The following is a 26,085-nucleotide window of genomic DNA, read 5'->3' on the forward strand; positions in this document are numbered from 1 at the left end:
TTCATGTGCTTATTTGCCATCTGTATTTCCCCTTTGGTGACATGTCTGTTAAGGTCTTTGGCTTTTTTTTTTTTTTTTTTTTGAGACAGAGTGTCACTCTGTTGCCCAGGCTAGAGTGCCGTGGTGTCAGCCTAGCTCACAGCAACCTCAAACTCCTGGGTTCAAGCAATCCTTCTGCTTCAGCCTCCCAAGTAGCTGGGACTACAAGCATGTGCCACCATGCCCAGCTAATTTTTCTATATATATTTTTAGCTGTCCATATAATTTCTTTCTATTTTTAGTAGAGATGGGGTCTCGCTCTTGCTCAGGCTGGTCTCGAACTCCTGAGCTCAAACGATCTGCCCACCTCGGCCTCCCAGAGTACTAGGATTACAGGCGTGAGCCACCACGCCTGGCCTTTGGCTCATTTTTAAATCAGGTTGTTTGTTTTCTTGTTGTTGAATTTTAAGAGTTCTATGTATATTTTGTATAACAGTCCTTTAGTAGATACATCTTTTTCAAATATTTTCTCCCAGTCAGTGGCTTGTCTTCTCATTCTCTTGATGTTGTCTTTCATAGAGTAGAAGTTTTAAATTCTAAGTCCAGCTTATCAATTCTTTCTTTCATGGATCATGCCTTTGATGCTGCATCTAAAATGTCATCACCAAACTCAACATCATCTAGATTTTCTTCCTATATTATCTTCTAGGACTTATGTGATTTTGTGTTTTACACTTAGGAATGTGATCCATTTTGAGCTAATTTTTTTGTGAAGGGTGTGAAGTCCAGATTCATTTTTTTGGCATGTGGAAGTGCAGTTGTTCCAGCACCATTAGTTGAAAAGCTTGTCTTTGCTCCATTGTTGCCTTTGCTTCTTTGTCAATGATCAGTTGCCTTTTCCAGAATGCCATTTATGTGGGTCTATTTCATGGCTCTTTATCCTGTTCCATTTATCAATTTGTCTATTTTTTTGTCGTACCACATTCTTTGGATTAATGTAGCTTTATAGTAAGTCTTGAAGTCAGGTAGTATCAGTCCTCCAACTTTGTTTTTCTCCTTCCATATAAACTTTAGAATCAGCTGGTGTTTTGATTGGGATTGCACCAGAACTTGCTGGTGTTTTGATTGGGATTCCATTCAATCTATAGTTAAAATTCTTAATTTTAAGCTCTAATTATCAATCTTTTTCTTTATGGGTAGTGCTTTTTGTGTGCTACCTAAGACATTTTTGTTAACCCGAAGACCATGAAGATAGCTCCCCTGACTTCTACACTGTTAAAAGTCAAAATGGTGGTTATGCTTCTTGGGGGAGGAGTAATGACTGGAAGGCAGGGCACGGAGGATTCCAGAGGGCTGGTTATGTTCTATTTCTTGAACTTCACAGTGGCTGCACTTGCTCATTTACTTTTTAAATATTCCTTGAACTGTATATTTATTACTTGTACACTGTATATGTGTGATATGCTGCTGTTAACATTTCTGAGAAGGAGAGAGAGAGAGATAGGTAAGAGAGAGGGAGAACACAGAAAGAAGCCACTGATGGAAGAGATACATGATGACAAAAAGTACTTTGAAAGATTAAAGGAAAAATTTGTGAGCAGATTGTATAACATCATAAGTTCTCTGTCTATACAAGCCAACATTTTAGTAAATGTATTTTAGTAAACTACATTTAATAAGCATATTTTAAGACCAGAAACACTGATGTTAGTTAATAATATAATATTGAAAAGAAACAGTGCTGAGCATTAAACAATGCTAAGCATAAAATAAAATGATATTAGTAATACAGAAAGAGTTAAGCAAGCACAGAGCCTAAAGAGAAACAGCTGGTTGCTCTAAGTATTTGGTTTTACAAATTCTTGATTAAATTGTGAAAGATATGCTAATTACTCTAATTTGATCATTACACTTGTATACATGTATTGAAATAGTACACTGTACCACATACACGTGCACAATTATTATGTGTCAATTAAAAATAATAACAGCAAAAAGAAAAAAAAATGCTGCTAGCTGATATGTGACAAGTTGACTTCTGATTCCCACCCTCTAATGAGGGCATGAGTAATGTGGTCTCTATAAAATGATGGCTAATGAGTTCTGATGTGGTGAGGAGTCTTTGAGACTATAGCAGAAATGTCACAAAAGTAGAACATAGGGGTCCAGTAGGGTCATAATCCAAGACAGAAACCAAATCAGGGTACCTAGCAAGAATAGAGTTCCTACTAAACACTGACCCAGAGCCAGCCAGGCTCTGAGGAGTTAACCACATAGGAGGTGCAGACAAAGCAGGAATGAAGGTCATGTCAGGAGTTGTGCCTCCTACAGGTAAGAATGCCAAGATATCACCAAAGCAAAAAAGGGTCTGCCAAGGTCCTCGGCCCGAGTCTCTTTCAAGAGAAAGCCAACCAGCAGCCTGTTTACAGGTAACAGGGCAGCAGGTGTGCAACTGCATGTTCCTCTGCCCTTAGCCAAGCAGGAGTGTACACCTGGCAGCTGGTTCTGGCAGCCAGACGCTGAGAGGCACCGAACTTGGAGACACTCTCTGAGAGGAGCCCAGAGTGTGCCGGTGTGAACTCAGGCACTTTCCTCTGGATCCTCTGATGCCTGCCCGCCAGATGACCCCCGTCCCTTTCACATCCTCCATCCTTGACAAGGAGATTTCCATGGAGCAAATGCAGACAGTTGGATAAATAAGAAATCTTTTTTAGAGATGTGAACAGAAATAGGGCTTGAAGAAGGAAGTTAAGAAAACTAAGGTAATCAGAAAGAACGAGTAAGAAAAACAACCTCAGGAACTCCTGGGTGGCATGGCAGGGAAGAGGGGAGAGAATCCATAATTAGGATAATCTGCAGATAGATAACAGAGAATTCAAGCCCGAGCACAGGAGTGTGCGTTTCTAATTAGCTCATGCAACACCATGTTTACAGTGTACATCATTCCTAATACCCAAACCTCATCGTTTAGAGTCACAAATGCTATAACTCATCACATCCAGGCATGCAAAATCATCCTTTTCCTAACATTAAACATGTTTAAGCACAACGATTTGTGATAGCGCTTGAAGACTTTAATGAAAGGAAGGCACTTGATACGTGATATTTACAGTAGTCATAATACTAGAAGATTTAGAGTATAATTTTTTACAGTGTTAGAACAGAAAGCCAAATTGTCCATGTTTTTAGTTAATTGTTTGAAATGCTTTTGGGGGCACTCAGCGTCCAGAAATTAATTAATAGTTTTCCTCTGCACAATTGCCAGTGTTATCACTGGTTACTGCTATTGGCTGCCAACTCCTTTATACCCGCGCTCTAGTGGCAATCAGCAAAGGCGATTAATGTTCACCACTTGTCCTAATAGCCAAAAGCCAAATGTCATACCACATGCAGGATCATAATTATGCTTTAGGAAGTGGATGAACTTGGCATTGCTAGCCAAGCATTAACTGTGAATTTGGAGGCCATTGAACTAGTGCTTGCGGGACATACCCATGACACCTCAGCCTGGGGGATACCAGGATGTCTTTCAAGGACAGCTGTTTCATGCAAAGCTACGAGCCTTGAAATTCTTTTTGTAAAGGATCTAAAACTTTCTTGGTCATCCTCTAAGAGTTCCCTCTGCTTTCTCTTCTGAGATCAGTCAGATTTACACTCGTGCCAGCTCCACCTAAGTGGAATTCAAGTTCCTGTTTAGGTGTTTGCTGTTAACCACATGTCTCATGCTTCACAGCCTTTTGTGACATGTGTTTATTTGAAAAGGTAAGTCCACGAACTGGCGCCTTCCTCATATTTTACAAGATCTCCCTGAGTCAGGGAAACAGAAGGAGGTCCACCAGGTGGTGACGAGGAGCGCGCAGTAGGGTGAGGAATGCTACCTGGACTGCTGCCCGCAGCCCCCTCCGTGGTAAACCATCAAACCATCTGACACATTGCAGTGCAGAGTTCGGATTTCCAGTGAATTCCAATTTCAACGCAGTCATGAACACTGAAATAAGTGCAACACGACAAACCCACAAATCAAAACCAAAGCCCGTTTTTCCCTACAGGACATGTAGAAAGCTTGTGTCCAGGAAGCCTTCTACAGCCCACCTCCAGCAAGAGTCCAGGAAGGACGTCCTGCGTGCATTCTGTGTTCTAATGGCACCTTGGCTTCAGTTCTTCCTCTCCTCCGTTCCCCTTGACCTGATTTATTTACTCAGTATCACTATTATAATTAATAATTATTCACCCTAATTTAGTTTTGTTCATTTTCTAAGCTACTTAAGTCTTCTTTAGAATAAGATAGGATATCGTTATGTTTGAACTAGGATATGCCCTAAATCCTTCATTCAAAGCTTATTATTCTTTTCTACATCCAGTTTTAATGAACGCAGTCCTCTGACTCCATAACACACGGAAGACCACAGTGGACAGAAAGAGTGGTTGTGTCTTCTAGCTATAGTATGGCATATTAAACCTACTTAATAGATGTTGAATGCAACAGTAAATAAATAAATGAGTAAATCAGTAGGCGAGTAATCCCCTAGGACTTAATGAAGAGAAGGTAGACATTATATAACAACAAATACGAGAAACAACAGCATCACAGTCAGGACCCACTTGGTATGGGTGTGACGTCTATGTAGATTTCAAAAGCCTTTGGTAATTATAGAACGACATAGTTCATATTGATAAGTATAATTCTATGCCTCCAAGAAAAAGTCAAAGTATTTGGGAGAGTCTTTTTTTTTTAAAGAAGACAGGGATGTAAAACTTTTCATTTGAAAATAACAGTTTTAAAACATAAAACTGAAAGGAGGGGGCATTTTCAGCTGTCTGGAAAATTCTCTTCTGTGTAATGCCTCATGCCCCGGCCATGCTCGATGCCTGGAGTGACGATGAACTATTGATACTGTGAGTTCTCAGGTAGTAACAGCATCTCAGAGAAGCAGTGTAGGTGGAGAACGCCTTCAGGACCGGGTTGTGACTCACTCCGTCGTGAGAGGCAGTCGGGGGCAGTTCCAGCCAGCCCCAGCGCGGTGCTGACACCCTGAAAGTGCTCATTACTGGTAGGAAAGGGAGAGATAACTGCAGGCATCCACTAATTCGCTCTTTCTCCACCAAGTGATTGCTCCTCAACACCTCCACCCTGAATGACGTCTGGAGCAACCTGACTCCCTCACTGCCTGCGTGCACCCAACTTTGGTTTCTGCAATGTTGCAAAAAGAGAATAAAGTTCCTGGGTGTAGGTTCAGAAATTTTTAGACAAAGGATGCCTCACAAATGGAAGATGTTATATAAATGTTTACTGTCATCTGAGACTTGACTCCCATTGGGTCATGATATGAATCACAGCCCTAGACTACAGCGACCACAGCCCTAATCAACAGCAACCACAGCCCTGGATTTCCCCAGTGGCAAGTCTGGCCCGTCCATTTCCCACTTGAGCGCAGGAAGCGGCACCAAACAGGGTGGCTGCAATTTCAGGAGAAATGCCAGTTTGTGATCAGGAGTCTGTTTTTTCCAGCCAGTTAAATAAGGGCGATCACAGCCAGCAGGCTGAACCCCACACTTAATGTTTCTCAATTACAGTGAGCAAAGATTGACTGACTCTTTTTCTGTTTACAGAATTACGCAAAACTTATTCCTGGAGCGACAGTAGGGCTGCTTCAGAAGGACTCTGGGAATATTCTGCAGCTGATCATCTCGGCTTATGAAGTAGGATACTTTACAGTTGGCTTCTTTTTGCATTTCTTTGATCTTCAAAAACTAAAATGTGTTTTAGGCAGTTCAGTTCACTCTCATTTGTTGGTAGAGAGGGTGCTTATCCAAAGAAAAATCTCTGCATTAATGCAGCCAAAATATAAACTTTGTTCCCTTCATTTATAGATCCTGAAAGGTGGAACAGATGATAGAAAAATCATAAACCTGATCGTAAAGTTGAGGTTGTTTTTATAATCATAACACCAACATGGACACCAGCAAAATTTTAATTCGACTGAAAAAGCTTCATGAGTCATACAATTAAGCTGTCCTCTGTCTGAAAAAAATTGAGTTTAAATTGCCAGTGAGTAACAGAGTTATGTGGAAAGCCAACTCCACAGGCTTAATAAGACTAGATTATAACTCAAGCAAAAATACCAGTGTTGACTATGTACCAAAACACCAAAAGCATGCCAGGAATACCACTTTTTAGGTTCTCTACCTTTGGGAACCAAGGAAATTTTCCACTGGTTTTATGAGTATGTATATATGAATAATTCTTTGCGCTGACTTTGTGAATTATCACCTGAGGACAGAATTCCTTCCTTAAAACAAGATACATACCTACAGGGTTGCTATGTTCTCTTTCTTTGTCCCTATTTCATAACTCAATTAGTCAACGATGAATGGCCAGTTGTCAACTCTTGTTTATTTTGGTTGCTAAGTATCACCCCTCTTTATTGCCTTTACGTTAAAAGAAAAATAAAAACCAGGCATACGCACAAAGAGGAAGATGAAGCCCTAAATTAGGACAGGAATGAAAAAAGTGCATTTTTATAAAGCTCTAGTATTTGCTCTAACCAGCAGTTACATAGTAACAGATGAATACAATTCTCCCAATTTTTGATGTTTTAAAATTACAAATAAATGATCCACATGTAGTATACACCAGCATTTAGCATATAGTAAACAGTGTTCCTTAACTCAATGACATATCAGAATCATCAGTGAAGCCTTTTAAAACTAGACATTGCCATGTTCTTCTCACATGTATCTTTGGAGAGCTGTAGGGGAAAGGAGAGCTACATATTTTGGGGAAAAAAAAACTTCTCTATGATTTTGGTATCACTCTACCAGTTTTAAAACTCACCTGAAGGAAGGAAAAGCAAGGTATGCTTTCTTAAATACTTCATTTCCTCAGAGAATAAAATACAGATGTGTCCACTAAAATTACAGGATGATGAGGCTGCTTTTCACTGATATCTGCAGAAATTTCAATTTTCTTAGCTCACATCAAAAATTAATCACCACATTAGCTCATGCTTGAAATACTTCCAGACAGGAAAGCTTGTCAACAAAACACTATAAAACCCTTCCTCCCTCTCATGCAGTAATTAAAGTTTTAATGTGTAGACTCAAATAAAATCACGCAGTAATCCTTCACCTAATGAGAACACACTCCATTTTCTTGAACCCAATACCGTCCATGGTGGTGGCTGGTAACATCGTCAAAGAAATTAAACAGATTAGGAAACAGTGAATTGTCAAAAATATTTCCCCCTCCAGCCTGACCAGCCCAATCCATGCCCCTGCTTGCCCTGTCAGAGGTTTGTCTCTCTTTATGGTGCCTCGTAACTTACGGGATAGTTGAAACCAAGGCATTAAACATTGGAATTAAATCAAAAATACTAAGAAGCATTTACTATTCTTAAATGAAACAATCTTGTGCTGGAGTCATTATTGGAACTTTATGAGTCACCGGGTGAAATATACAATAGACAGTGGCACTAGTTCAAATTATTTTTTTACTCTGTTATTTTTAAATATATTCTAAAAAGACTTTAAAATATGGAGACTCGTAGACTGAATTCCCTTCTGGTCTGTAAAAAGAGAAATAGGAAAAAAATATACTGAGACAAAACACAAAATGCTTCTGACTGGCTTCTATAGGGCAGAGACAGATGATTTGTGTTTATAATTTGTGGCCACACACCTGAGCTCAGTATTGCACAGTGCCATATTGGTATTTAAAAAAACTTAAATAGTGGATGTGTATTCATCTGATCATCATTCACTAATTTCCTTCCTTCCCTAATCACATAATAAAAGCTGCTGAAATATCAGTGACACCAAGGGGAAGCTCCTCTACTGGCATTTAAATTCCAGGAGAGAATCAACTTGGTTTGTTTTGTTTTGTCTGACTCATAACAGATGCTCAAAAAATGAATGAATGAAATGATGAAAAAATACAAACAAACATTTATGTCCCTTCCTTGGGAAATTTACATTAAAATATTCCTGGTCAAATTTGCAGTATGGTATTACCTCGATGCTGAGACTTCCTTTATGTAGGTCAAATGATGTCATCACTGGTCCTCATTACTGCTGTCACTGCAGACCTCCCGCTCACATCTCTCGGTTTTCACTCAGCTCCTGACTCACTGTGCCGCCGTCTCCAACACCACTCTTGTTTTAACTCTTTACAATTTCAGTATAAACAGAATTTGGAGAAAGAGGAGTCATTTTGCTACGCAGTTGGTAAAATTATACTTAAGGACAATTTGAAGCTGAATATGCTTTTAAAATGTCAACAATGAAATGGGTATACGGACTTAAAACCTTTTAGATGAACTGAATGAACGAAGTATAACTGAATTCATAATATTTCAAAATTTATTTTTGTTGATTTTTTATATTTTTAATAATTTTATTTCCTCCCCCCGAAATACAGACTTTTCTTTTGTAAGAGAACAAGGAATAGAGAAACTAAGATGATAAGCGGCCGGGCGCGGTGGCTCACGCCTGTAATCCTAGCACTCTGGGAGGCCGAGGCGGGTGGATTGCTCAAGGTCAGGAGTTCGAGACCAGCCTGAGCGAGACCCCGTCTCTACTAAAAATAGAAAGACATTATATGGACAACTAAAAATCTATATAGAAAAAAAAAATTAGCCGGGCATAGTGGCACATGCCTGTAGTCCCAGCTACTCGGGAGGCTGAGGCAGTAGGATCGCTTAAGCCGAGGAGTCTGAGGTTGCTGTGAGCTAAGCTGACGCCACGGCACTCACTCTAGCCTGGGCAACAAAGTGAGACTCTGTCTCAACAACAAAAAAAAAAAAAAAAAAAAAAAAAAAAGATGATAAGCTTCTCGAGGGCAGAAATCTGGCCTTATGTTATTCCCCTCCAGATGTACAAGGGGTACTCAATAAATTCCAATATTGATTTTAAGGCACCCACTTTCCCTCCACATTTTGACATCTCTGAAATTTTGATCCATCTTATAATTAATGGTGAATTATAACCACCGCCGGGCAGTACTCACGATGTAGTTTTCATTATCAATCATGATTGTGGTCACTTCCATTCGTCAAATGCATTGTTGCTGCTGTTAAGTGTTAAGTTTAATTGCCATTTTAAAATAACTCCAAAAAGTTTACACTATGATTTGATATTGAGATGAAAAGTTATTATGTGTGCAGAAATGTACCAAAAGAGAGCAGCGGGGTGTAAATTTGATATCAGTGAAGCAGATATTCATTGTTGGAGGAATGACTGCAATTCTGAATTCTTTGCAAAGCAACAACCAGTTGGTTTATGGGAGCTAAGAAATGATGATGCTTACAAGTAAAGGAAGCTGTTGTTACATTTTCTTACTGACATACAAGCAAACGAATTTCCTTCTTATATGCCAAGCTATGCAACTCGGAGTAGGAGAACTTGCCAAATCCCTCAGAATGGGTAAAATAATTTTTGAAGCAATGATAGATGGATAGAACTGAGGCATATGTTGTGCAGATCCATCCTGAGGTTATTTTATCATAGTTTAATTGTCATAAGATAATGGTGTATCATATAATTGTTGGCGTCTTATATTTGATAAAATATAAAATGTATATATTGCTTGCTTGATTGATTGATGATATGGTGAACTTCTTTTACAACCAATTTGATTTTATTCATTTGTAGTTTAGTGAATGTGATTCACAATTTCTTTTTTTGGTTGTATTTTTTTGGTTGTGACTTCATTTAACTCTTTGTCTTAAGGAACTGCGGTCTGAAGTGGAACTGGAAGTGTTAGGAGACACAGAAGGACTGAACCTGTCATTCACAGCGATCTGTAACAACGGTACCCTCTTCCCACACCAAAAGAAATGCTCTCACATGAAGGTGGGCGACACAGTAAGTAGATGGCCAATACACCGTCTGAAAGACACTCGGATGGGTCCAAAGTTATTATAGCTCACCGAAGCTGGATTTCTTTTAAGAATTTCAAAAGTGATTTTCAAAGATTTCCTGGTAAATGCCTTTGGCAAAGCTGATTTCCGTGCAGCCTTGTTTCACCTCGTGCGTTCTGGTGGATGGAGAGAGCAGATAATTAGTATTTTCTTTTCCAGGCTTCGTTCAACGTGACTGTGAATATGCCAAAGTGCGAGAGAAGCAGGCACATTATTGTAAAGCCTGTGGGGCTGGGGGACGCCCTCGAAATCCTTGTCAGTCCAGAATGCAACTGCAACTGTGAGAAAGAAGTGGAAGTGAATAGCTCCAAATGCAGCCATGGGAACGGCTCCTTCCAATGTGGGGTGTGTGCCTGCAACCCCGGCCACATGGGGCCTCGCTGTGAGTGTGGCGAGGACATGCTGAGCACAGATTCCTGCAAGGAGACCCCAGATCACCCCTCCTGCAGCGGAAGGGGTGACTGCTACTGTGGGCAGTGCATCTGCCACTTGTCATCCTATGGAAACATTTATGGACCTTACTGCCAGTGTGACGATTTCTCCTGCGTAAGACACAAAGGGCTGCTCTGCGGAGGTAGGCTATGTTTAAATCCATCTTACACAGTAGCTGTTCAAGTATCAGCAAGGGGCTTTGCATCCTTTGCACCTTCCACAGTTTCCTGGGCATAATAGGTGTTCAATAAATATTTGCAGATCAACTTTAGACCTAGGGTAACTGAATCTCCTCTTGTATGATTTCTCGCTCTAACATGCACTTAGGGTGAGATCTCTGCCAACTGAACTTACATCTCTGTTATTATTTCCCTAAGTGGGTAAAAGATGGAAATGCTTTCTGTCTGGTTATCACCCAGACTCCACAAAACTGCCTGTAATCTGAACTCCATTCTCTTCCGGACTTTTCTAGATCAAGCTACTAGATCTGACCCAACTCTTAAATGCCTATTACTTTGGAAAAACACAAAAGTCGACTCCTAAAGGAACATGCTGCCAAGGACAAAGAGCACAAAAATACTGAATGGACTTTCAGGGCCTTCGCTCATTCCACAAATATTTATTAAACACCTATTATGTGAAAGATACTAGGTTAGGTACTGGGTATAATAAAGATGAGTAAGTAGGCCAGGCATGTTGGCTCACAGCTATAATCCCCGCTCTTTGGGAGGCCAAGGCAGGAGGATCGTTTGAGCCTAGGAGTTCGAGACCAGCCTGGGCAACATATTGAGACACCTGTCTCTACAAAATAATAAAAGTAAATGAGGTGGGTGTGGCGGTGCACGCCTGTAGTCCCAGCTACTCAGGAGGCTGAGGCAGGAGGATTGCTTGAGCCCAAGAGTTCAAGTGAGCTATGATCATGCCACTGTACTCCAGCCTGGGTGAGAGAGCTGGACCCTGTCTCTCAAAAAAAAGAAAGAAAGAAAGAAAGAAAGAAAGAAAAAAAAAAAATGAGTGAAGACATAGGTGAAGAAGCCTATTGAAAGGATAAAGATGGAAAATGGGTTGGAATATCTTGAAAAATGTAAGAAAAGTTTAAAATAGAAATATTTATGTTTTAATATTCTTTAGAGACATAAAAATCACTCTAGTTTAAGAATATATTATATTACTATTATAAAATCATTCTGAGATATATACATATATATTTAAGTATAATCTATTCAGATAAGAATTACAAATATGTTAATATATACTTTAAATGATATAAATTTGTATTACAATTGAAATACTGACTGACTGCTGAATTTGAGCTCTAATGTCTTGGTTTTTCACACTATGTAAGCAGACAGCTCTTGAAAACAGAAAGCCATTATCTTTATATAAAAATAAGCAAGTTATGTTTTCAAACCACAGTGTCAGAAACATATAAAAAGACTAATTTTCAGGAAAAAAAGACCTGAGAGAAACAAGCCTCAAAGAATTCCAAGCTTTTTGAAAACCACTTGATACTCTTAGAAGTGTACCTACCTTTCATTTCTTTGTTGCTGCTGTAGTTACCAATAGGTTCCTGTGAGAAAATCTGCCTTTTTCCCCCTAGAGAGTGAAAAATTTAGAGTCCGTGACGATTGAGACACATTTCTCTCCTCCTTCATTCGGAGGCTTATTTCCTGATTTGGTGAGTGTGTTTCCCAACCCACATCAGTCCTCTCACGATACTGACAGGACACGTCTGCAGGTGACAGGAAGCCAGCCAGAGGCCGTCCCCACATCATAGGAAGATGATATTTGGCAGAATCCAATGCTGCATTTCTAATAGCGATCTTTTAATAAAATATGTGCTGAAAACATTTGGAATTACCTTTCAAAAAAGTCTTAAGTGTAGTCTAATAAAAATGTAATAGCAAAATAAATCTTGGATCAAAGAGATCTAAGGTGGTATAAATCACTGACCTGTGTTTAGCAACAGAGCTTTCCTTGATGGTCTTTCACTTTATTTTGTACCATGCTTGAGGAACAGAAATAAATTCAAAAAGAATTGACTTTGTCTGTGCATTGTAGCTAGGAAGGTCTGAAAATAGTACCTCTCTTTGAATCAGACACAGTGACTGCTAAAGAAATTCTATTTAGAAAATACAATGATTTCTTCAACTGGACTCAGAGAACTTCACCAATGCAAATTTCCTTCAACTGTTTCTCAAAACAGAATCACAAAAGAGGTGACTCCATAATTAGTATCTTTCTCTATCAAAAGGTACAATAAAAGTAAATACAATTATTCAAATTCAACCGACAGTTACAGAGTACCTACCATGTGCCTGGCAGTGTGAACAGACATTCTGCTGCTGTTATTTTCAACAGCAGACCAAATATGCCACAACCCATTTGTGTCCATCTCACTTAGTTTGCAACTAATATACCCAGTGATGCGCTGCTTTTCTGAAGAGCTATTATCACAATGTTCTTTTCATGCAACTTCTTTCATTCATCTGTAAACACTCAAAGATATATAGGGCTCCATTGATTTTTTTCCTTGCACAAATTCCATTAGTCTTTTATATTTTGATTCTAAGACATGGAAACTAATAGACAAATGGCGTTAGAGAAAAACTTCCTGCCATTATGCACTTACAGTCATTGTCAATGGCATTCCAGAAAGATCTCTCCCTCTGAAACATCCTGGTAATTTTTCTTGATCTTTGGTTATGATCTTGCCTCTACATGAAAACAATAGGATGGTTTTGTTGTTGTTGTTGTTGTTGTTATGTGAACAAGTACTCTAGATAATTGGTTGCTTAAGGATATCAATTATCAACTTTTGTGACCAGGTCGATGGCCCTGGAAAGCAGAGAGGAGGGCTTCTAAATTCTGAAAGAGGTTCTTTATGTTTTTGCCACGATGGTCTTTTTCTACTTCTCCAGGAGGGGTTTTCTAAATTTCTGCTGAGTAATTCTTACATACAGTGATACACTTGAGCATTCTCAAAGCATTTGGAAATGTATATTTCATTTAATAATATTTATAAATCATATTAAATTTTCAGAATCAACTGCAATATAGAATTTCTCCCTATCATGAAAGTAAGTTTTCCCTTTTGCTGAGGAAGAAACAAAAAGATATTGTCGTTTAGAAGATCATTTACATATAAAAATTAAATTAATGCCTTTGGTTAAGTCAGTTAATAATTCTTAGCTTTGAATTAATTAGGTCAATTATAAATTACATAGGTCATGAAATGCAGTTGGAATGTGTCTTAATGGTATGGATCCAGATAAATTTCAACTCATCTTTCATTAGAAAAGTAACACACACAGATGCACTCCATCTTATTATGGTTTGACTTTTGGTTTTTCTACTTTGTGATGGTGTGACAGTGATATGCATTCGGTATACTCCTCGACTTATGGTGGGGTTTTGTCTGGATAAACCCATAGTTTTACGTTTTACAATGGGTTTATCCAAACATAATCCCACCGTAAATTCAGGAGCATCTCTCTCTATATATATATAATGTATTTCTGTGTGTGTGTGTTCATAGAGAGAGAGAAAGAGAAAGAGAAAGAAAAAGAGAAAGAGAAAGAGAAGAAGAGGGAGAGTAATAAAAAGAGAAAATGTACAGTCATATATATAGTTTACCCCACATAATGACATTTCAGTCAACAGCAGACCACATGTACTACAGTGGTCCCATAAGATTATAATACTGTATTTTTACTGTACCTTTTCTATGTTTAGATGCACAAGTAGTACCATTGTGTTATAGTTGCCTACAGTATTCAGTATAGTAACATGTTGTACAGGTTTGTAGTCTAGGAGCAATAGGTTTTACCATATAGTCTAGGTGTGCAGTCGTCTATACCATCTATGTTTGTGTAAATATACTCTATGATGTTCATAAAAAGACGGAATCGTCTAATGATGCATTTCTTAGGACATATGCCATCTTTAAAAAATGCATGTGTGTGTATACACACATACATATACACACACACCAGGAGCAATCATAATCCAACTTCAAAATCTTTGTGGTTATCATCTTCTTTATTCTGTTATTTTTCACCAAGCAGAGCGTTAAGCCAAGGACTCTTGCACTCTGTGGCCCTTAAAGCCCAGTCATGAAGCTAGAAAAGTAACCAGCTACTAGAGCAATGTTTACAAGAGAAAGCCTAGAATCCTTCCTTCTGCAGTAACTTGGAGTGTCTCCTACAAGTGGAAACCTGCTTCACTTGTGATTTTTTTTTAATATCTGTTTGTTTTCATTAACAGTATAGGAATTTTAATATTGATGAATAATTTTGCTTGCAAATTCTTCCTACTGGATAGTTTTTAGGAACAACGCTAATAACTAACACTTATTAGTGCTTATTTACAGGCCAGGCACTGTCATAAACGCTGTTGTATATTGTTTTAGGTAATCCTCAATTTTGCTGGAGTAGCAAAACTTGTGAGGCTAAATGCCTAAATGCACATTTCTTTTTCTGAAGAAAAATACCAGTTATGAGAGCTTGTAAATAAATGTTATTTGTTTGGAACATCCAATGCCTATTTTAGTATCGTGGGCATGGCAGGCACCCAAAAATATTATGGGAAGAACATACAAGCCCATTATCTTAAACACTTTATTTATTTTTATTTTATTTTAGAGTATTTCATAAATCATTATGTGGCCAGATCCAAAGGGGATCTTCAGGATTAAATGAGATACTTGTCTGCATCAAGTGTCCTTGTGCCTTTCAGCTATCTCTGCCCCAGGCTTCTGCAGCATCACTCCTGTTCTCCTCCTCCTACCTCTCGGTCTCTTCCATAAGAATCCTCTTCTCTGATCACGTTTTAAATGCTGATGCTGAGCTTTTCTCACTTTACCTACATGACCTAATCCATGACAGCTTTAACTACCACCTTTCCCTGATGGATCCCAAACCCCAACTTCAAGCCTATATAGATAGATAGATAGATAGATGATAGATAGATAGATAGAGATCTAGATACTCAACCACTTGCTAGGATGTCCCACAGGCCCCTCCAACTCAACAGGGCTGAAAATGAACTCATCATTTTCCACACCCAAATCTGTTTCTCCTCCTCTACTTGAGAAACATTTATTCACTCGACAACTGAGCACTACTCTGTGCCGGGCATTGGGGATATGGCAGTGGCCATGAGCCAGCTTCCATTCCAGGTCAGTGAAGAGCCATATCCTCCACCTGGCTGCCCAGTCTGGTCACCTGGGGAGGAGTCCACCCTATCTTTCTTCCTGTATCCTCTACTGGGTACCAATCACACCCACACCCTCAGCATTCTATCCCCGAATTGGATATCCTTTCACCTCTGCTCCCAGTGGTGCTGCCACAGTTCAGGGTCTCATGTCTTCTTGCCTCTACTCCTGCAAGAACCTCCTAATTGGTTTTTCAGTCTCTCTACTGATGCCAGGAAATTTCTAGACACATCTATTTATCCATCTGTTTAGCCGAAATTTCATAACTTTCCCGAAATTTCATAACTTTCAGGATAAAAGCTCTTCCTTTAGTCCATAAGGCTTTTCATCATCTGATTTCTGACTTTTTGTTTACCTTTCCATCATTCCCTGCTGCCACACTCCATAAGCATTTTGGCTCTATCCACAAGAAACTTCCATGGGTTTTAAATAGGTCTCATGATTCCATACTTCCATCATTTACCTGTGCCTTTTTCTGCGAGAAATGCATGGAACCCTCTTCTTTTCTTTTCTATCTTTATCATTAAAATTCAGCTCAAGCATCATTTCCTCTGGAAACTTCCCCAGATTTCCAATTTAATTTGGAAACTCTTTCCCTGTGTATATAGCCCTTCTCACACTGCATTGTATATATTAGTAGTAAATTTATTTGCCTGCCTCCTAAACTAGATTATGAAATCAGTGACCGTGTCTTATTTAATTTTATATCCTCATGCCTAATATAATCTTTGGTACATAGTATATGCTCAATTAAAGTTTGTTAAATTATGAATTTGTTGAGCACTCACTGTATGCCTATGGGGCATCTAACTGGTGAATGAATGTAAAACTAGGAGATTGACACATTATCTCATCTGGCCACAAGTACTGGAAATAGATTTTATTCCCTCTGTTTTATAGATGAGACTTCCATGATCCCTCAGCTGAAGTGATGTGAGGGGCAGGCTTTAACCCAGGTCTGTCTTGTATCTTTATCCTACGGCACTTTAATTAAAAGCAAAAGATGAAGAGAACAATAAATATATATGCATGTGGACACATACACATATCAAGTAGCTGTTAAGGGCTTTCTGGATTATTTCATTTTTCATCTGGTTACAAATTCTTTGATATAATATCAAGTAATCAAGTGGATCTCCAGTTAGGAGACTAGATCACTAAATTCACACAGTTAGCAAAACGTATTAAATAGAATATATCTACACTCATACCCCCCAGACACACACTTTTTCTCATTTTCTTCTTTAGTCTTTTTGATGGTGTTTAAAAACGAGAAAGGATGCCCCCTGCCCCGACAAATCTGCCCGTGGTTTTGGCCGTGAGAGGCATAGAGCGTTTTGTTTTGCAGACAATGGCGACTGTGACTGTGGCGAGTGTGTGTGCCGGAGCGGCTGGACCGGGGAGTACTGCAACTGCACCAGCAGCACAGACTCCTGCGTCTCCGAGGACGGGGTGCTCTGCAGCGGGCGAGGGGACTGCGTTTGTGGCAAGTGTGTTTGCACGAACCCTGGAGCCTCAGGACCAACCTGTGAACGATGTCCTACCTGTGGTGACCCCTGTAACTCCAAACGGTAACATCTTTATTCCCTTTGTCTCTTTTGTGGATAGGTTTCATGGTGATCAAAGTTATAATGACGCTGTGTAAACTCAGACCTCAGATTGTATTTGCTGGGTTCAGTCTCCAAGCATCCATCAAAACACGCAAACCCACAGGCCCTCTGTGATCTTCGGCCTGGAAACCCGTCTCTCACTTGCCTCTTTCTCAGTCCTGACTATCCGGAATCACAATGTCACATTTCTGCTAGAGACTAGCATGGGGAAGTCGAGCTGATGTCCCACACTGATAACATCAGATCGCCTCTCAGTCACAATACCAGCCACACAGAAGGAATGCCCTGGAGGTGGACTGACGACACCCACATGCAGGCAGTACCTTTTCAGGGGAAACAGACAAGCTTCTTTCTTATCTAGAAGTTTATAGCCTGACCTTACTGATTCATTCCTATCTATAGACTCACAGAGGCAGAGACAGAAAGACAATCTTAGCTTTCAATTCCCTCCCTCCTCTTTGCCACCCATGCTCTTTGGCTCCTTTCCTTGGTTGTCACTATACACAGTTATTGTGTATTGTATTTTCTTTTATACCATATGAACAATAACAACCCCTCCCCCCCCCATTTTATTAATGAAATTGGGGCAAAATTTGTAGCTCAAGTGAAGCAAGTCTCCAGAAAGGTTGTTATGATACTGCAGTGTATAATGTATTATGCAGCAGATACGCTTAAGCAGTTCATATTTTCATCAACTCCGGTCCCCCAAATGGTGACATTTGCATTTCTGATGTAAACAGAGTGAGAAAGTCAATTTTTCACTCAGTGGTTACTCACCATACAGGTGTCAAAAATTCTCTGTCACTGTCTCTGGCAAACTAATACATGTGCCAGGAGAAGCACGGGGACATGATGAGAATTATTTGAATAGAATCTAATGTAAAATGTCCTGTCAAGTTGTTTCTTTTATTACTTTTCTATTTCATCTTCTCTGTGAACATGATTCAATCTTAAATCTGATTTATAAGATATGAAATTAACAATCAAAATAGTTTGACTTTGGGGAATCAGGTAGAGGATCTCCTTGGTGTTTATATTAGTTTTGAGATGAGTCCATTTTTCCATTTATTCATGCAGGTTTTCATTTATCAAGTAGGTCAAATAGGTATTAAGGCCCTACTGTATGGCAGGAATCATGTTAGGCCATGGGCATGTAGTAACGACCGAAACAGTTATAGTTCCTATATTCACAGCTTTTGAAAGTCTAGTGGGAAAGACAGACTTTTTTTAAGTGATTATGATGCTATCTGTGCCGACCGTTGTAATCGGGGACATAGAGGGTACTGTGGGACTATGTGGCGGCGGATAGGGCCACCAGACCAGCTGGTGCAGCTATCACATGCACAAAGGTGTAGAGATTTTGAAATCTTCACCAGGGCTCTGCAAAGCCACTCCAAACAAAGCCACCCCAAACAAATCTGGGGAAGTTTCTTAGCAGCTCTGGAGTCCATCAGAGCTTTGGGAGCACTTTGTCTGGTGAGAGGTACCAGAGGAGGAAGGCACGAGGGAAAGAGTCCTCCCTGCTGCACAGCAGGTGGTCTGAGGGTCAGCTGTGGTCGTGGTGGTGGTGGTGGTGGTAGTGACGGCTGCTTTCCCAGGTCCTCATCCCCATCGCCCGCCACTTCTGACTCTAAGCCACCCACAGACCAATGGCGGCACTGAGGGTCCCAGCTCAGGTTTCCATGACTACAGAAGCACACATGAACCTCACAAAGGGCTGTGTGACCTTTGAGGACATCACCATTCACTTCTCACAGGAAGAATGGAACTTCATGATGAGGCTCAGAGGCTCCTGTACCTTGAGGTGATGCTGGAGAACTTTCCACTTGCAGCCTCACAGGGTTGTGAGCGTGGAACAGAGGATGGGGAGATGCCTTCTGAACAGAATGTTTCTGTAGAAGAGTCACAGTCTAAGTCAAGTCCATTCACCCAGAAGACTCACGCCTGTGAGATGTGTGTCCCAATCCTGAAAGATATTTTGCTGGCTGATCTGTCTGGGCAGAAACTCTGCTTGATTGGAGCATGTGCAAACCGTCATCAGCACCAGAAGCATTCGGCTGCAAAGAAACCCTTGAAGAGTGTTGTGGACAGAGCCTCACATGTAAAGCACCACCTACTCCACTTCGCAGGGACGACCTTCCCTAGTTGGGAAGTTGGGAAGGACCTCCTAGCCCCCTAGTTGGGGCTTCTGAGGTCCCTAGCCTCTCCCTAAGGTGAGAAGCCCAACAAAACCACCGAGTGTGGGGAGGACATTCACAGTCAAAAACATCACGACAAGTCCGGTGAATGTGGGAAAGCTCCCAGGCACAAACATGCCCCTGTTCACCGCCCAAGAGTCTACTCTGGAAAAAAGCTTTGTGAGTGTAGCCAAGGTGGGAAAACCTTCCATGGCAAGTACTTGTTCAGCACCAGAGAGTCCATACTGGAGACAGGCCTTGGGAGTGCAGAAAATGTGGAAAATTCTTTACACAAAACTCCAGCCTTGTTGACCACCAGAAAATTCACACTGGAACAAGGCCTTATGAGTGTGGCCAGTGTGGGAAACCCTTTAGCCAAAAAGCCACCCTTGTTAAACACCAAAGAGTTCGCACCGGAGAAAGGCCTTTTAAGTGCAGTGAATGCAGGAAATCTCTTAGTCAAAGCTCCATCCTTGTTCAGCACTGGAGAATTGATACTGGAGCAAGGCCTTGTGAGTGTGGCCAGTGTGGAGAGTCCTTTAGACAAAAGTCTGGCCTCATTCAACACCAGGTGGTTCACACTGGAGAAAAGAGGAGTGTGGCAACTGTGGGAATTCCTCTAGCTGATGTTCCAGCCTCATTCACCACCAAAAAAGTCACAACAAGCAAAGGGCTCATGAATGCAGCAGATGTGGAAAAGCCTTCAACTCAAAGTCTAACATTGTTCAGCTCCTGAAAGTCCACACTTGGGAAAGACCTTAGACCGGCAAGGAATGTGCTGTCTCTTCAGTATTCTGGCTCTACAGAGCCTTTGTGAGGAGCCATCTGCCTGAAGTTGAACCTCATACTTTCAAACCTCCAGAGCAGGGAGATTCCCCATGAGTTCCAGGCGTGCGTGAGGCTTATAGTTGCTCTGCATATTCTAACCTGCTCGAGGCCTTTGCCAGAGTGAAATCACTGCCAGTTTCTCTGGTAGAACCATCTCCCTCTCCCACCTTGCACAGTGAACATCTGTCACCCAGATGTGCTTAAGGCAAGGCAAGAGTCTGTGCTCATTCCCTGGAGGAGATCTTGAGCAGTCCGAGCCTTTAGGGGGACTTCATTCCTTTTTCTGCCTGATTAAAGCATACACCTGACCCAATTTTGGCCAGGAGCACCCAACCTGGGTTCTGCTGAAGGCTTATGTAGAAGGCTTCTCTTCTTCACGGAAATTCCTGGTCTCACATGACACTTGTTGGTAATGTTTCCAGCCTCCAAGTCACGGAGTGGTAACTGGCTGCCTCACGTGGCTCTGGTCTGTGTACTAGTAAAAGCCTTTCCGTTAAATCTACCTGTAATCTTGGGGTTTTGTTTACTGTGTGGGGTGGGTACACAACAGGCTCTATGTGAAGGAATGGACAGCTTTTGTGGGGACCTCAACTTTGTGGGCTCCTGCAGGAAAAGTGAAATGACAGAGAATAGTTCTCTCACTGGTTCTGGTCAGATTTGCTTTGCTGCCCAAGACCTCCTAGGAAACAATGCAAGGATTTTGTTGTCCCAGTTTGTGGCCTGCACCCCCACACTCTCTGTGAGACCGGAGGTCATCCTGAGGAGAGGCCAGCTATCGGGTCACGCTCCTGTGCTTCTGGAAATAGGACGAAGTTGTTCTGTTCCCAGAGGATGTCACATAATGCCCCACACTGTTGAGGACCTTTTCACGAGATTCTGGAAGGATGATATCAATCATTCCACGGGCTGATGGCACTCAGAAGACAGTGGGAGTGAGGTGTGAACCACAGCAGGGACAGAAATACCAGGTGTGGAGGAGCCTGCCACAAACCAGATGGAAGGCACATCTTGTAAAAGTGCATTCACAAATCTTCCAGTGACTGTGGCTGTGAGCAGTCACAGGACCTAGAAATCTGAGCATGTCCGATAGCTGAGGTCATTGTCAATTAAAATAATCTAAAGGTTTTGTGGATTCTCTTGGACTTTCTGCATGTTCACCTGAAGTCCATTGCTGCAGAGGTGAGAAAACAAGGAGAGAAACAACAAAGATCCCATAGGCCAGGGAACAGCTTTGTGATTCCACCAGCGTAGCTGTTGTGTCAGATCACAACAGCCTTCATTGCTTGTCTGTAATTTCTGCACTGATGGGTGCAGGGCTGCCCTTCCCCCGGCATGAGGAAAGAAATATGGCAAGCAGCGGGGGTTGCCACGCCTTCTGGTTTCCAAAAAGTAGATCAGATATTTTATTTTGAACCATGTTTTGCAGACTTTCTTGATACATAAGTGACATACAATAGTTTATATGTGCTTATGGTGTATAATTTGAAGAATTTTGTTATATAAACTCATGAAATCCTCATAATCATGATCACGAACATATCTGTGATTCACCTCATGCCCTTTTGTAAACTCTGCCCGCACTCCCCAGGCCTGCAAGCATCCAGTGATTTACTTTCATTCACAAGAGAATAGTTTGTTTTCTAGAATTTTATGTGAAGGGAATCATAGAATGTTTACTCCTTCTTGTTTCTGATGTTTTTCACGCTGCATAATTATTTTGAGATTCATCAATATTGCTTAGGTGAATAGTTCATCATTCTTTTTATTGCTGAGTAGTATTCTATTCTGTGGATATGGCATAGTTTGTTTGTCCATTCATTTCTTAATGGGCAGTTGGATTGTTTCCAGTTTGGGGCTGTTACAAATAATGCTACTATGAACATAGGCATAGAATTCTTAATATGCATATGTATGTTTTATTTCTCCTGTGCCAGTAATATAGTATGTGTGAATGCTTCACTTTTAAAGAAACCACCAAGCTGTGATTTAAACTGTACCCATTTGCATTCCCACCAACAGCATGTGAGCCTTTCCCTTCCTCTACATTCTTGCCAATGCTTGGTATTGTCAGTCTTTTCAATTTTAGCTGTTTTAATAGCTGTATAATGGCATCGCTCTGTGATTTAAATTGCATTTTTCTGATATTTTATGTTATTGAACACTTTTTATGTGTTTATGTGCCACCTCTATATTGTCTTTGGAAAAATGTTTATTAATGTCTTTTGCTTATTTTTAAATGGATTTTGGGGATAATTTCCTTTTCATTAATAAATAGAAAGACACATATAACAGAGACAAAAAATAATCTGAATAAATGCAATATACTTGCAATGCAAAGGCAACTTCACAGCAAAGGCTATATCCCTACTGCCACAGAGGTTGCTGCTCCTACACCCTTCCTATAGGAAATCCTGAGGCTTCCATCGCAAGGAATTAGCTGATCTAAGAGTTGGTGAAGGCTTGGCTAAGGAAGTGCGGTTTCAGCTGAGATTTGCTGAGGCATGGGTGGGGCGGGGCGGGGGGAGGGTTTCAAGCACTTAGAAGAACGTACATATCCGTGGGAGCAGAGAGACAGGCAGCATGATGTGTCCGCAGTGAGAAAACTTTTGCTGTTTTGGGTTACCTCTAAGAACAATCTATTTGTAAAGTGATTTTTCAGCACAAGATTAATTCAAGATGTGAATTTTACTTTGCTCTATAGACATCTTTAGAGTAGTTTAATTCTTGGACTGTGTTCTTGGAAATATACTTGTCCTATAAGTAATAATCTTTCATTTAGAAGCCTGTATTAATGAGGATCCAGGCTCTAATCCTCCTTTTGAAAATGCCCTCATCGAGGCTTGGACTTATTAAAAAAGAATTACAGAAAAGTGAATTTTAAAAATAATTACATGTGACATATAGAAAGACCACTCATCATTCTTAGAATTCTAGTTAAGATATAGACCATTTCTTTTAAGAAATTAAAAACTCTATCTAGTCTCTAATCATATTTTAGGAACATAAGCTATCCTTAGGAAAAAGTAAAATGAAAACATAGCTAAATCAGTTGGTTTTTGTGGGTTTTTTTTTTTTTTAACTTAACCAATCAGAAGCAATCATTACAGATAAAGAGTATAATAGCTATTATCAAGGCTGGCTTGGGAAACATTGATTACTGAGTAAATTCTGAATAATTTAGTGTTCCCTTGGATATCACTCAACTATCTTTCTGAAAGTAATAAAAGATAATGTCACCTATGAGACCTCCTGTAGCACAAACTACAGCAACAGTAAAGCAATATTCCAGCTGCATATCTTTATCCCACCAACATGAACTGACATGAACTGTTGAATACTGTCCACAGGAGCTGCATCGAATGCTACCTGTCTGCAGATGGCCAGGCCCAAGAAGAATGTGTGGACAAATGCAAACTAGCTGGTGTGACCATCAATGAAGAAGAAGGTTCTACTTGTCTTAAATTGTTTTTATTTCCTTTACATAGTTCTTGAGAAGCATAGTTCCTGAAACTCTGTGAATCAAGGGCTTTTCAGTAGCTTGACCTTATTTGTACCAGGGCATTAACTCACTCACATTCATTTTTTAAGACTAAATGCATTCTACGAGGCTAAAAACTTGATGGCTTGGGACAGGACACGAGCAATTTAAAGTCATGGCTATTGTATTTGACCTCAGTTCTGTTGGCAAGTTCACCTCTGCTTAGCAAATGCAAATGCAGAGAATTCTAGAATGCTATATTTTTCAAAGTAGAAAGAAAGAAAATTGAGGAAATGGCTAAATGTTAGCCTCCAAACCTGAAATTGTCCTCTGTCATCTGATTGCCTTGTTTGAAGATAAGATAAAGCAGCTGTAGAACCGTGTTCCTGATAGCAGCTCCCAGACACTGGGTAGTCTCTGGCCAGCGGTCAGTGACTGTCCCCCACAACATGGCTTTACTCCCACCCTTCCAAACCTGGGCATTCCATGACCACCCTTAATTCCACGTTGCTTCACCCCCAAATGCAAGAAGGGCCTGTTACCTTTAACTGCTGAGCACACTCTGCTCTTGCTTTCATCTGTCATTTTAAATTTAATTACTTAAAATCAGATTCTTTCTAATGGCAAAATTTCACCTCAGTTATTTAGCTTGTATTTTAGTTGAGAAGGCCATTTAAAAAATAGTTTCTGGACTCTAAAACAAAGAATATGACTGACTGTTCCTATACGGACAATCTGGGAGAATTTGGTTTTGTATCATCCCAAACTGTCTGCATTATCATGCTGCTCAGGTAGAGTCGCTACTCTGCACGCATTAGCGATGTGACCAGGATGTATCTCAGGTGAAGCGAAATAATCAAGGCAATAATTCATGACCCTCTAAGATATGTATCTTGAATAGATGGAATTAGAATATGGAAATTAATTTGTTTCCAAAATGGAATAAGTTAATGACCTTTATATTGCTTTGAAAATGACTTCCATGGTTTCAAAATTGAGAGTTCTATCTGCACAGTTGCATTGCCCTAGATGGAGGGACAGGATTAGTGCTCATGAATCCCTCATCTGTGCTTTTCTGGTGACCAAAGATAAACATGCCAAATAGCAGGAAATTGGACAAGATGGTGTGTACCTTACACTAATGCCAAAGGTAAGATACATTACAACACTGAGGAAGGTGGCATTTGTGGACTGTCCACATTAGTAACTAGTGTAGAGTCTCAGCATAGCCTTCTGGGTTCATTTCATAGCAAGCAGTGGGGATATTTACAAAGTGTTTCCCAGAAATGAGTAAAAATTGCAGAAAATGCCCTGCAAATTACTAGGACTGAATTCACTAGCAACATGGGAAACTGACTGTGTTGAGGGAAAAAGGAGTGAACCTCACAAACATGTAAATCATGATGGCGTAAACCGTGTAGTTATTAATACTATATTTGGGTGTATAATTTTCTGAATAGATTATCATAATTGCTTGGATTTAAGAGGAGGACAAGGGCTCAAGTGGCATTTAAAATATTTACATTATTCTTTTTGTGTATTTGGCTAAATTGTCTTCAAAATAGGGGAATATAACTATTTCTAACCCAGAAATGGAAAATAATAATTGGATTACTAATACCACTTAAAGCACTAATCTGGATGAATTTGAAAGAAAAAGATGTATTTGTCAGACTGTGATTTAAACAGTCACATTTTTGATGAGCCCTTTTATAAGTCCTGTTTCCAGTTACTCACCCAGTTATGTCATTGATCATACCCCCCTGAAATTATCGCACTGTATTTGCTCTTCCATAAGGTCTTTTAGCAAAACTCCTTCCCCCAACGAGGTCATGGAAAATAAATTAAAATAAGCTTAACTTTACAATCTGTATGAATTGTTCCTCAATTCTGCTGTGGATAACCTGGGTGGACACATTTAAGGGTGAGACTTAACCTCATTTGTTCCATTTTACTGAGTCATGCTTTTGATTTACCCCAACATTTGTGCACTCAGAGCATTGTTACTCAACGTGTATTTCATGGAACACTAGCTCTGAAAGCATCACATAGAAAAAAGCTCCCAGGATCATATAAATTTTGGAAATGGGAAACTATGTTTTAAATTTTTTTGCAAGACTTCTGAGAGTTGTTATGCACATTGAATTAAATGTGTATTGTGAATCATTAGGAGAGGCAAGGGGAGGAATTAAAGTAAAAGAGAAATTCCCAAGCTTATTTGACCATAGAACCTTATTTTTTCCTCTTGGGCAACTATTTTCTTTGAGAACTGCTAGCTGATCCCAGAGCTGGGGTCTTCAATGCATGGTCGTCTTAACTCAGTGGTGCAGGTTTCTATGTTCCACATCCTTGGACCTTCCCAGACCCCACCTCTTCAATCCTGTTCTCACATTTCTTCCTTCTCTAAGTATGATTTCATGGACGCCTGAGATCTCTGTTTCATTGTATT

The 26,085-nt window shown here is 40.2% G+C and overlaps 1 protein-coding gene and 1 pseudogene across 1 annotated transcript in view; both read left to right on the forward strand.

The window, feature by feature from the left end:
* The window catches only part of ITGB6 (integrin subunit beta 6), a 74,843-nt gene that overhangs the window by 33,443 nt on the left and 15,315 nt on the right, over positions 1-26,085 (forward strand). The window contains exons 8-10 of the mRNA XM_069472249.1: positions 5,590-5,679; positions 9,706-9,840; positions 10,056-10,470. Of these exons, the coding sequence (XP_069328350.1) occupies positions 5,590-5,679; positions 9,706-9,840; positions 10,056-10,470 (640 nt within the window). The remainder of the gene's footprint in view (positions 1-5,589; positions 5,680-9,705; positions 9,841-10,055; positions 10,471-26,085) is intronic.
* Positions 18,803-20,092, forward strand: LOC138380849 (zinc finger protein interacting with ribonucleoprotein K pseudogene; annotated as a pseudogene).

Source organism: Eulemur rufifrons, chromosome 1 (assembly GCF_041146395.1).
Source record: "Eulemur rufifrons isolate Redbay chromosome 1, OSU_ERuf_1, whole genome shotgun sequence".
NCBI classification, from domain to species: Eukaryota; Metazoa; Chordata; class Mammalia; order Primates; family Lemuridae; genus Eulemur; species Eulemur rufifrons.